Genomic DNA, 13,573 nt, shown 5'->3' on the forward strand with positions numbered 1-13,573 from the left:
GCCACCGGGGAAGTCTTCTTCTCAGAGGCCCACTGGGCGGCGGGAAACTTTCCCGCCGCCAGGCCTCTGGACCAATCCAAGTTGGGTCCGCCCCGGCCTGCCATTGGACAGGCACTTCAGGAGGGGCGGGCCCCACTGCTGCTCAACCCAGGGGACGAGCAGAGGGGAGCATTCGGCTGCTTGCTTGCTTGCCATCCCACCCACCCTGCATTCAGTTCTGTTATTGTTATCGTTATTCAATGTTTGTTTTGTCACAACTCTGTTTTTGGCGTGTGGCATGGGCCCCGGATCAGCTATGCTTACTCCCCCCCCCCCAATTGGCAGGAGGAGGGAGTAGCATCGCGGACACTGGGCGGCGCTTTGGTACCGATCACCGGGTCTGGTTTCGGTCGCGCCTTTGGATTTGTTTCTGGGATCGAGCAGCACTGGGCTGACCATTGATCCAGGACCCATGCATGGCAGCCAACCCTTATTCCTGTATCCAATAAAATGTTGTGGCCAGTTTATACCCAAAACACATACTGTGTGGTGTCCTTTATTGTGCGGTAACATCCAGGTGGAGTGTGTCGCCCATACCCAAGCAAAACATTTCAAAGACAATAATCCAAATACAGTAGAGTCTCACTTATCTAACACTCGCTTATCCAACGTTCTGGATTATCCAACGCATTTTTGTAGTCAATGTTTTCAATACATCCTGATATTTTGGTGCTAAATTCGTAAATACAGTAATTACTACATAGCATTACTGCATATACTACTTTTTCTGTCAAATTTATTGCATAACATGATGTTTTGGTGCTTAATTTGTAAAATCATAACCCAATTTGATGTTTAATAGGCTTTTCCTTAATCCCTCCTTATTATCCAACGTATTCGTTTATCCAACATTCTGCCGGCTCGTTTATGTTGGATAAGTGAGATTCTACTGTAATCCAAAAGAATATAGGAAAATAAGAATCATAATTGAGCATAATCCAAGGAAAACAAGAATCAAAACATGATCATAAATTCAAAAGAACTAAGGCTATAAGAACTTCTTAAAACATGAATAAAAAATCCCTGGAAGTAAAACATGAACTGGACATTCTTACTATTCAGCAGCGTTGCCTGATCTAAAATCTCAATGAGATGCTCTCTGCAAAATATGAAAGCATTTCTTTCATCTTGAGGTCCCTCTCTCTATACAACTTTCTCACGGATCCATTTGGATTTCCTGTGCCTGATGTTTTCCCCCCTCAGATTCAGCCTGGTATCCCGCCTGACCCAGCTGTTCCCTCGGACAAGCTATCTTGGTCTGTCAGGTCATTATCGGGGGTTTCTAAGCTCCTTGTGGGTAAAAAGTCCTCTCCCTGTCTGCTGTGCTCCAAAACAGTTCCACTTTCAAACTCCATCGCACAGATAGAATCTTGCTCTGAAATCCCATTCTTTTCCTCATCTAAGGAACCGTCTATCATTCTCCCAGGCTATGAAACCCCAATCCCCCCCCCTCCCCCCATCTTCATCTGACTGAACCACAGCACTTAGCAGATCAGAAAGCTGGGTTATTCTTGAGATAGGGAGATTCAAGGAAAAAGAGGAATAAGCAGAGATTGTTGTGTTCCTGCTTCTTGGCATGGGGCTGGACTGGATGGTCCATGAGGTCTCTTCCAACTCCATGATTCTATGAAAAGGCTGTTGAAAATTGAATAGGTCTGATGGTTTGTATCCCACCAGTTGTTAATTGGTAGTTAATTGCTTGCTCTCTGGTACAAAACTTTCTCCAAATTTAGGATTACCAGAGCTGGGAAAAGAAATGGCTTGAAAGCACACAACGATAACAAAAATAAATGTGAGCCCCCAGAAGACCCTATTGTTAACTGTGTTAGTAACAGCCCTTCTGAAGTCATGTAAGCACAGAGTTGTGGGTTCTTTAGTTGAGTTTTTACCTATCTGTAATACAGCCTTCCTCTTTTTCTTCTTCCTTGAACTTTACAAAGCACTGTTGTCTTTTCCAGTGAGTCATCTTCATACGTGCAAAATAGGATTGCATCAATTTTGTCATTTTGATTCTTAGTGAAAATCCCAGTAGTTTGTCTTTCTGGTGGTTCATGGTATCCACAGAACTAACATTACATTACAAATAAGCTGATTTTTCCCTTTCCAGATTTCTTTAATGTCCAGCTTTATTATTTATTTATTTACAGCATTTATATTCCACCCTTCTCACCCCGAAGATGACTCAGGGTGGATCACAGAACATACATATGTGGCAAACATTCAATGCCGTTTATATACCAACAAGGCAGATATCAATAATGGAAGTACTATGGCCCAGATGATTCTGACTATGTTAATGATTTATAGATTTTAAAGCTTGAATTCCTTAATAGGTGCCTTAAAATAATAGAGTTGGAAGAGATCTCATGGGTCATCTAGTCCAACCCCCTGCCATGCAGGGAAAGCACAATCAAAGTACCCCTAACAAATGACCATTCAGCCATTTGACTTATAGGTCTTCTACTGATATTTTGACTATGGCAGGCATGGGCAAACTTTGGTCCTTTGGACTTCAACTCCCAGAAATCCCAGCCATCTTATCGGCTGTTAGGAATTATGGGAGTTGAAGTCCAAAACACCTGGAGGGCCAAAATTTGCCTGGACTATGGTCTCTATTTTGTAATCAGAAATATGCTTCTGCTGATTATTTTAATAGTTCTATTTTTCTCCAAATACAAGTTGCTAAACAATTGTGCTGATGACATTCTGCTGCTTTCTAGTAAGGCGGGATGGGGTTGTAATCATTTTTTAAGGCATTGAAATATTTTAATGCTAAACATCATTGGTTGAAATATGAAGTATGAGGGCTTGTTTTAATTGCAATGTGAGATTGTATTTTGTATTCCATAGGTATTACTGATATTTGCAAAAGAAGACAAACAGAGCGATGGGTTCTGGTGGGCTTGTGACAGAGCTGGATACAGGTGTAACATTGCTCGGACGCCAGAATCAGCACTTGAATGCTTTCTTGATAAACACCATGAAATAATAGTCATAGATCATAGAAACTCCAAATACTTTGATGCAGAAGCCATCTGTAGGTAATTATCTTTCACGCCATATGAGCCTTGTTGAACTGAATTTTTAATGCAATGTTATTACGTCCACTTGCTGCTACAATGGTAGCAATATATCTGTGCCTGAGTTGTTCTATTTTAGATTGCAGGCAGGCAGGGAGGTGTCACATAATTGCATATTCTTCCAAACAGAATAACCAAAAGCTAAATCTCAAGAAGATGCAATGGGTTTATGTGGAGGACATTCTAGTATAAAGAAACACTTTACTCAGTCTGATGGCCTTTTTGACTGAAGACTTGTGATGGCAGGAATAATAGGCATAAAGGAAGGCTTGAAATCTGGGAAACAGTGCTGTACCAGCCAAATCAATACCTTGCTTTAGTTCCTGAGAATGGAAATGTTATAGGGAACTAAATGCACATTTAGCTTAGTAACAGTCTTGTTATACAAGTGTAGAGACAAGTGGATGCATATTGTAGCTTTTTGAATTATGTGTTACTTAAAATTGTGTAATTGGATATTATATTTTCTAATTTCAGGGCAATTCGTGCTACAAAGCCTGCAGAACATACTGTAATACTAGGTGTTGTTCCACAAATGTAAGTTGTTTGAAAGTGTATCTTGATAATACTGGTTTTTAAGCAGATGGGTTATTCTTAACCTTTAAAATGTTCATAAATGACCTTTCATACATGTTGTGGAAAAATATTTCATTATAATGCAAAACAATATAGGTGGTCTAAGATATTTTTTCCAGAAATCGTTTTAGAGCTTTCTATTCGATTTTTTTATAAGTACAGTCAACCATTAACTTTTGCAGGTTTAAATCTTGCCGGTTTGATTATTCATGGATTTGACTAATTTGCTCTCTGGAAATCTCTAAGTCTTCCAGGGCAAATTGGAAATTGGCTATAGAGTTGCATTGGAGGACTGACAAATTCCCAGACTGATATGCTCTTGGGTTAAAAATACAGTGGGTTTTTAAATCTGTTGTTTTCCACTTTCATGTGGGTATTGCGCCGCTAACCCCCACAATAATTGATGGCTTACTATGTAAGTATTAAACAGAAGTCTCATAGGAAAATCTCATCATCAATACGCATAGAACGAGAATGGCAGACAAGATTAATTCTCTTCATAACATAGTTATTCATTGTATTATTGACATTTCACCCTTGTCCAAAAGTCTAAGCAAATCAGACGCCTTTCCCCAAAGTACTGCCCTTCATATCTGTAGGGCTAGAATTTATATCTTCCCTAGTTAGCATGTAATTGAAAAAGGGGTTGCAAGAATATTATATTTAGGAAGAAGCACAGTGAAGCTTATGAAGGGTGTACATCATGCAATTGAGATGTCTTTATCCTGTGTACACCATGCAATGGAGATGCTTGAATCTTGTGTGGCTCCGTTGGCAATACAAAAAAGAAAAACCAAGGAGTACATCTGGAAAACAGATATTCATTGGAAAATTGAATGAGCTACTGCCAAATACTTTTTTTGATGCTTTCTTATTTACTAATGGAGTATGTATATGTAGGGATGGGTGAGAATTTTGTTTCAGGGATTTGTTTTTGAAAGGAAAGATGAACATTTACTGATGTTTGTAAAAATAATAGTATTTAGAAAGGAAGGAATTTATTTTAAATGTGAGTCTATGTGTGCAGTGTTCCCAAAAAATGCATATACCCTTAGCATCTTATCATTCTGGATTTTTTTTACCACCCCCCCCCCCCCCCACACACACACACAAAATGCAAATGTAACAGGATTTAAGAGTCTGTTAACAAAGAAGTATTGCAAAATTACAAGAGAAACTTGAAATGAGGTTTGCAACTCTGTGCTTTGAAAATATAAATAGTGCATTACTTCACAGGGTTGGCAATTTGAACAGCTGACGTAAAATTGTAATTTAAGACAGAATTTGTAACTCAGATTAAATCAGTATGATAACATTTATTCTTCTATATAAATGTCATCAAATAATCACCATAGCTATTATCAGTTACTAAAGGATATATACATTTTGTGGGCACATTTTGTATGTGAGCTCCCCCTTTCCCCAGGTTTATCTTATTGACTTAATTGGCAGAGATTGAACAAGGTTACACCCTTGTGCCAGCAGGACTGCTGACCATAAGGTTGGCGGTTCAAATCTGTGGAGCGGGGTGAGCTCCCATCTATCAGCTCTAGCTTCTCATCTGGAGACATGAGAAAAGCCTCCCACAGGATGGTAACACATCCGGGTGTCCACTGGGCAAAGTCCTTGCAGATAGCCAATTCTCTCACAGCAGAAGCGACTTGCAGATTCTCAAGTTGCTCCTGACATGAAAAAAATATTTGTAGAGATGGGAGAGAACTCTATTTCAGTTTGTTTTGTAATCGTTTACCAACATGCAAAGTTTTTGTTCATTTATGTGAAGAAAAGAATTTGAAATGGAGGGGGAAGAGAATGGGAAGGTAAAGCTGAAATACCTCTTTTCTTGTTTCTGTGCATGAGTACTTTTACTTTACTGATGTATCAGAATATTTCAGGTCTCTAAGTGATGACATATTGTGCATTTCTGTAGTCCCGCTGGCCAAGAAGAACCCTCTGTCCTTCCCCTTCTCCATGCAGGTTTTAATAGGGTATGTAAATGTTATTACAACTTTCTCTATGTGATAATGCATGTATCAATCTTCATCCATTGTTGTCACATAGTTATTGGATGCCTGTGCCATTAATTTATTTTCATGTTGTGATAAGCCACCTATTTATCTGTCTCCAGTCACTGTTTTGTCTCATGTATTCTTTTAACATCATGAACTGTTGAGCTACCTCTTTGGGTTACATGCCAACTACAAACATCCTCTGACTTCTGTGTAAATAAAATAGGTAAAAGTAAGGGTTTTCCCCTGACATTAAGTCCAGTCATGTCCGACTCTGAGGGTTGGTGCTCATCTTCATTTTTAAGCCAAATAGCTAGCATTGTCCATAGATACTTCCAAGGTCATGTGGCTAGCATGATTGCAAGGAGTGCCGTTACATTCCCGCCAGAGTGGTACCTATTGATCTACTCACATTTGCATGTTTTCGAACTGCTAGGTTGGCAGAAGCTGGGGCTAACAGCGGGAGCTCACTACACTCACTGGGTTCAAATAGCCGACCTTTCGGTCAACAAGCTCAGCAGCTCAGCGGTTTAATGAGATAGTAAGCAGCAAAATTGTGGGTGACAGCTGCAAACTGAAGTTTCAGGAAAAGAAAAGATAATGGTAGATTCATTTCTATAAGCCTGATTGTAAGTTCCTAAGACAGATGTGAAGATGTATGTGCTTTGTTTTGGAAAAGAGGGATATAGTATCTAATTAGTAACATCTAAAACTGCCTGGACTTCTTTGCTTGGTGATGCAGGGTGGGCAGCAGTGGCTAGAAGAGGACGGTCATTACACTTTGCCTTCAAACTATTATTTTGAAATATTCAAGAAAAACAAAAAAATAAAACAAATGAACACATATTTTAGATATTTAAAACTACCAAAACTACACAGCTATATATTATACATTGCAAATAAATTACAACTAAACACTTACTTTTAAAATCCTACTAACCTTCCACTTACTATCTGATTGTTATTATCCCTTATTAGTCTACTCCCTCTAAATAATAATGTAATCACAATTTTACTTAAAAACACGTTAATCCATGAATCTCAAGTTGATAAATGTTTCCATTGTGGTTGGCAATAATAATAATAATAATAATAACAACAACAACAACAACAACAACAACAACGATTGTGGAAAAAACAAAGTATGGATTGTCTATGTTGTAATCCCAGGTGACAGCAGGATTGACGAGAAGCAACTGGAAAATATTACAAAATACAAGGATTTAAAGATCAAACTGCAAAGATTATGGTACAAGCCAGTAAAGGTGGTCCCAGTGGTGATTGGCACACTGGGTGCAGTGCCTAGAGACCTTGACCAGCACTTGAAAAGAATTGACGCTGACAAAATTATGATCTGTCAGCTGCAAAAGGCCACCCTACTTGGATCTGCACACATTATTCACCAATACGTCACATAGTCCTGGACACTTGGGAATGTCTGACATGTGATCCAATACAAAAGCCAGCATCGTGATCTTGTTTGCTGTGTACTAATCTTGTTGTGTATCAAACAACAACAACAGCAGCAATAACAACATCATTAAAGCAAGAGATAAAAATGTCCCAACCTTTCTTAAAGTCAGTCAGAGATTTCTCCTTAATCATTATAGTCAGCCTATCTATTTCTTCTGTTTCACAGATCTTTTTCGCCAGCCATTCTTCCCAGAATGTCTGCCATCCCGCATTCCCACAAACTAAGAAGAGTTAGACAAGCTAGGATCTAGCTGTGCTTTAGAATTCTTGTACGTACATTAATCATAATATAGGCTCTTCCTAGATTTGAACATAATGAAAAGCTCTAATTAGCTTAGTAGCATAACTAAATTCATAGTTAGAAGGCAAAACTGCCTCCTCCTCAGAGTTGTACCAGATTAGAATCTGGGAGTACAGGCCTTTGCATGCAGTATTAAGTCATGATACCCACTTCTGTGGTATCCAAAGCATCTTTTCTCCAAGGATACATCTACACTGTAAGATTAATACAGTTTGGCATTACTTTTAACTGCCATGGTTCAGTGCTATGGAATCATGACAGTTGTAGTTTTACAGTGTTTTTGGCTTTCTCTGACAAAGAGTACTGGTGCCTCATTAAACTACAAATCCCAGGATTCCATTGCATAGAGCCATAGCTGTCAAAGTGTGTTCAAACTGTTTTTAGTCCTATACTGTAGAATGATACTACCTTTGTTTCTTTAAACTCCCAATGAGGGCAATTTTACCCTGAAAAAAATAGACCAAAACCCCAGACAGCATAAAACACACATCTGCAACCGTTTCTCTAGAATTGTCGAAGGCTTTCATGGCCAAAATCGCAGGGTTGTTGTGTGTTTTTCAGGCAAAACGTCACAACCTCTGAGGATGCCTGCCATAGATGTGGGTGAAACGTCAGGAGGGAATACTTCTAGAACATGTCCATACAGCCCGGAAAACACACAACAACCCTGTTTTTCTAGAATCTCCCCAATAACTCTTTCAATCATACTCTAGTCAAAATTTTGGTTCATATACAGCTGTAGATAAGTATGTATGGGTGCAATCAGTGGGGGCGGGAAAGAGAATATTACTCCCAACCACTATCCTGCACTAGATTAAAGTTTGAGTTATCTATATTTGTTCACCAAACTACATAAACCATACATAAGTGAAATGAATGAGACGAAGTGTGATGCCATCTGTCTTAGATACATGTACTTCTTCCTTATCCTATGGGTCAAGAAGAAGAATGTGCAAGCTTTAGTTTCTATGGGGTTTTTTTTGGGTTTTTTTTGCTTAGACACAACTTTTATTGTTGCCAGCTCAAACTGGATCTGTGGATAATATTAACTATGACTAGTTTAAACAAACCAGCATCAACAATTATGATTACAGAACACCTTGCTTACCTTGCCATGATTAAGTTAAACTCCAGTTAGTTCATCCAATGTAACAAATCATAGTTTTTCAACACCTTCCATAGTTTTGAACTGCTTTAGCTGTGTAAGGGAAGAAGAGGGGCAAATACGTAAGCCCAATCTTTGCTGCAACTCTTTCGCATTAAGCTAACCTAGTGTGGCATGCATAAAATGCTACCATGCTCAAATTGTGCCAGTTTTTGAATAGTGCAGTGATTATGAGATTGTGTAGGATTGATTCACAAAACTGATCTGGGTTATAGCTGGTTTCCTATTGAACCTGGCAATGTCATGCCACACCGTAGCGTAATCACTCAGAAATTGATCATACACCTATCCTGCTATTAGAAATCCATAGTTCAGGAGACTGCAGATAGATTTGGTTGCCTGAATTAAAGAACAAGATGGTTCTATCTTCTCAGTCCTGAGCTATCCAGGCTTGCTCTTGAAGCTCACTTCAGCAGTGGGATGGCATTCTTCAGGACAGGACTTTGTTTGGGGGATCCAAAACAGTTAAGAGAAAAATGTAATTCTGTACTTCAAGAGAAGGAAATGCCCAAAAGGCTCAAAAGAACATCTGAGAGCTTGCTCTGTTGTTCTTCAGAATCTCCTATCTTTGACTATTGACTCATTGTGCTTACTGTTCAGGCTGGTTGTGGTGGCACAGAAAATATGGGACAGAATTGTAAGCTATTGGTTTTTCTTGAGCTTTCCGGGGAGGAAGACGAAAGAATGTGAATGAATGTATGAATCAATCAATCAATGAAATGCTCACATCTAGGCCCTTCTGCTTGGACTTGTGAATCATCTCTGAGCTATGCCTGCATCTTCCGTTAGCATGATTCACCCAAATATCTGTGCCAACTCTTGTTTCCTTTCTCATCTCTCTCTTACATATTTGTGGGCCTGCATTCAATGCAAAAATTGTTACAATCAATTTGTTCAGGCAGGATGCCACTGAACATCTCTTTGCCATCTTTAGGTTGTACATTTTAACTATTTATTGTTGGCTTTATTTCTGGGTAATAGATAAATAGTGAAAGCATGTACTTTCATATAAAACCAGATGGGTGGCACAGTCACATTCTATACTTTGTGGGGCACCTCCTGGGCTTTAGAGGAAAAACACCTGGGGCCCCTTAACACTACCCAGTGCTTGAACTATTATTCCAATTTGGCTGCATTCTGTGGAATCCTGGATTTTGTAGTTTAATGTAGTTTAATGAGCTCTCCATCTGAAAATTTGCCTCCCTAAATTGCAGATTATGTTAGTTCAATTGGATTCATCATGCTATTGTGTAGAGTGGAGGGGGTTTGGGGGGCAGAATTATTGATACAAAGCAACTTACACTGGCATGATAGATCTTTGCTACTTCCCAGATTGTACGTTCCAACATCTGCCAAAGTTATTTCTAAATGCAAAGCTACCTGCCATTTTCTGTAGAAATTCTTTGAAGTCAAAAAAGAATCAGCAAAAGTGAAAAGCATTGTCTCCACAATGCTGCTCAGGGGTTATGTCACAGCTGGTAAAACTGGCTGGGATTTCTGGGAGTTGTAAGCCAAACCACCTGGGGACCTACAGCTTGAGAACCACTGGGTTATGAGAAGGACAGAACCAATAACTACACAGAGATAAACCTTGAGTTAGGATTGCCCACAGATTTCATTGGCTATATCTTAGGTATATTTTGTGTGGAAAATATGCACTACTACACCATATTGCTTGCTATAACTAAGTAGTGAATTGTGAATAGTACCTAGATATACTCATATTGTTACTCATACTAATTATCTAGATTTACTCATCCATAATTGTTTCATATTCACTACCACTGCTTAGGCATAGTTGTGCCACTATTGTCACAATCATGTGCTCCTCAACCTACCTTCTGGACAGACATCAGTTACACAGGTCGAATTTCCTGGCAAGTTCCACTCTTCCAGGGATTAGAACATGAGTGAATAGCATTTCCATCACGTTTCAGATATTCAGCATCTGTAGTCAGCAACTTGTAACTGGGGATTTTTTTCAGTCAGCAAACCCCTGAAAACATCGACAATACCTTGTGTAATACAGGAAAGAAATTGCATGATATACTCTTTACTGTTGTCTTCCCTCCAGCAAAAGCATTTGAAGATCCTTCAAAGGTTTGTTTGCTGGCTTCAGAATTATTCATTCTTCTCCAGGGCAAGGAATATCAGAGTTGCTATCAAAGTTTGTGTCTGCACTTAAAAAGAGAATTTCTTTTTCCAGATTATAATCACAAATGGGAACCAAATGGATGCAACCATGCTTATTTTGGGCTTTTGCATTGTATGAATTTCCCAATCTCCATTCAGCATTTCAGGGACCCTTCATGGATCTTAAACTTGTAGCAGGGTGGAGAATTAGGATTTCCCCCAGTCTTTAAATAGGGCTTTTTATGACTAATTGGTTTCAGAATTATTATTATTATTAATAATAATACACTTTATTTATATTTCTCCCCGAGGAAACTCAGGATGGGTTGGACGCTTTTGTTAAACTGTGCCATGGTAGGGATTTTTTTACCTGCATCTAGAAAAACTTTGTCATGCTGAAATTAACTTTAAATTAAATATTTTAATTTATCATTTCCACAAACTGCTTTTGCCATGATAGTTTAAAACACTTATACATTCAGATTCAACGTTGTCTTTTTGAAAAAGTAAAACTTCTTTTGTTAATATTTTGCTATTTTTATTTTTTAGGGATTATTTTTTAAACTTTAGAAATTGCTAAAAGTGCTCACAAATCCCCCAATCATGTTTAGAAATAATTATCTGGAAGGAACAACTAAATATTATCTGTTAGCCCCTTCCCTCATTATTTGGATACAGCGATGGCAGTTACAGCAGAATCATTGCAGCATGGAAGGGCCCCTTATCTCATTATCCTTAAGTATAATATGCTAATTTAATTGTTTTTATTCATTAAAACATATTAACTCTATATTTTATTATTTCCTCCACACACACCCAGAGATTTTTGGAGAACAGCAGTATTGTTGCTTGCTATAATGAACTGGTTCAGATTGAACACGGTGAAGTACGATCGCAGTTCAAACTACGGTAAGTAAAGAAAATTCATCTCCTTAATGAAAGTGCCATCAAAGGTTAAACCTGAAATTGTAGCTGTGTTACTGCCCACATATGTCTAATTCCTCAATTTGGAGAACATGAGCAATAATTTGCTGTCCTCTCAGAGTCAGGGTTATCTAAGGACTTCCCCCGGGACACAACTGTTTCTTCTCTCTGTTCTTTGCTTCCACTACAATGCCTCATTCATACTATGTATTTTCTTATGTTGGAGTCTAGCAGACCATCCATACTGCAAAATTATTACAATTTGACACTGTTTTAATTGCCATGGCTCAGTCTTATGGAACCCTGGGATTTGTAGCTTGTTATGGCACCAGAACTATCTGACAGAGTACGGTCAGTATATATTAAAAAATGCAAATCCTAGAATTCCATAGCATTGAACCATGCAGTTCGTGTGGCGTCAAAGTGTTATCCTTCTGCAGTATGGATGGATACAACATTGGCTTCCCTTGTCAGACTATGTGCTCGTCACCTCAATAAAGCCGTTTTGTGTTGAACAGTCATCTGGGGATCTCAGCAGAGGCACATTCTCAGCCTGAGACTTGCCAAGAATAGAGGACTTGAGGAGAGGAGACTTACAGAATTAGATCATTTAACCTGTTCCTTATTTGCTAACCCTTCTCCTAAGCGGTTTTCTATCAAGCAAACTTATTTGTGGTTGTGGAACTTTTCCCAGTGAGGGAAAATTTTAAAATAGCCAAAAGGGACATTTTTAGGGAAGAATCAAAAGCAGAATGCATGCAAATGCCCAATGTTTGTCTAGTTTTCCACTGTGAATACATGTTACAAATGTCTCTCCCATATATATTCATAAATGTATTATTTCTATCCAGCGAGAAGCAATGTGGAAACACAAGTTGAATGCATCTCAGTTTTGTTGTCCTCCAGGGCAAGAAGCACCTCTGTCCTTAACCACCATTCTCTAGTCCAAGTTAAAACAGTAAAGCAGTTTATTGAAGATTATATAAAAAGCAGTTCAGCAAAATAGTAAAAATGTCTAAGTCTAAATGTATAGAAAAGTTCATAAGATTCCAGGTATAAGAGTTGTTTCAAAATCCAAGACAACAAGACATCCAGCATAGGATACAAAAAGGCAGCATAAAATCCAATACAGAAATCCAGGAATAATCATTTGAACTTGAAAGCAGGATACATGAAACTAGAAGTAATCACTTGAACTTGAAAGCATGAAACATGAAAGTAGAATTTCTTTAGCAAGCTAGCTAAAACTTGACTATGGATGTTGCTTCTCAAACTCCAATGTTACCAGACAGCTGAAAAATCTCTCTGGTCTCTCTAATACAGACATGAAATCATGCCGTCTTCCCTGGGAACCTGATAACGGCTTTTTTGCTAACAAATTCTGTGACCTTTGTAAACTCTGCTGGGCAGCTCTGCATTCATGAAAATTATCTATCACCTTATTAGTCTGTCCACCTGGAATTTCATCCTTTGAGGTCATCGCAGCCTCTGACCTTGCTTCCCTAGCAAAAAACCTTCTCCACAGCATCTGGGCCCCTTTCTGGAATTTGGCCTTCACTAGCTACTGGAGACAGAGATGGCTGTTTCAGGACTTAAAATCTACTGCTGGCTCACAGGCCTGGAAATCCCATGATCCCCTTCTTCAGTGAAATCAGGTGCAGGCACAGTCAAGGGTTGAACTACAACATGTGAAAAACTACCATAATCATCATAATTGAGGAATCATATACAATAGCTTTCCATAATCTGGTGTCCCTTTCCAGATGGATTGGACTACATGTTTTTCAGAGTTGTCTTCCTCAAATGTAGGCAGCTGTTATTGTTTAAATAAAAACGAGGAAAGGTTATTTCAGAGTTATATAAAAACTGTAGC

General features: G+C 38.7%; 1 protein-coding gene across 3 annotated transcripts in view; it reads left to right on the forward strand.

The window, feature by feature from the left end:
- pde8b (phosphodiesterase 8B) overlaps window positions 1-13,573 on the forward strand; it is a 68,004-nt gene that overhangs the window by 28,056 nt on the left and 26,375 nt on the right. For all 3 annotated transcript variants that reach the window (XM_003216304.4, XM_062972347.1, XM_008102925.3), the window contains exons 3-6: window positions 2,890-3,080; window positions 3,597-3,656; window positions 5,626-5,683; window positions 11,597-11,685. In XM_003216304.4, the coding sequence (XP_003216352.1) occupies window positions 2,890-3,080; window positions 3,597-3,656; window positions 5,626-5,683; window positions 11,597-11,685 (398 nt within the window). The remainder of the gene's footprint in view (window positions 1-2,889; window positions 3,081-3,596; window positions 3,657-5,625; window positions 5,684-11,596; window positions 11,686-13,573) is intronic.

This window comes from Anolis carolinensis, chromosome 2 (genome assembly GCF_035594765.1).
Source record: "Anolis carolinensis isolate JA03-04 chromosome 2, rAnoCar3.1.pri, whole genome shotgun sequence".
Taxonomy (NCBI): Eukaryota; Metazoa; Chordata; class Lepidosauria; order Squamata; family Dactyloidae; genus Anolis; species Anolis carolinensis.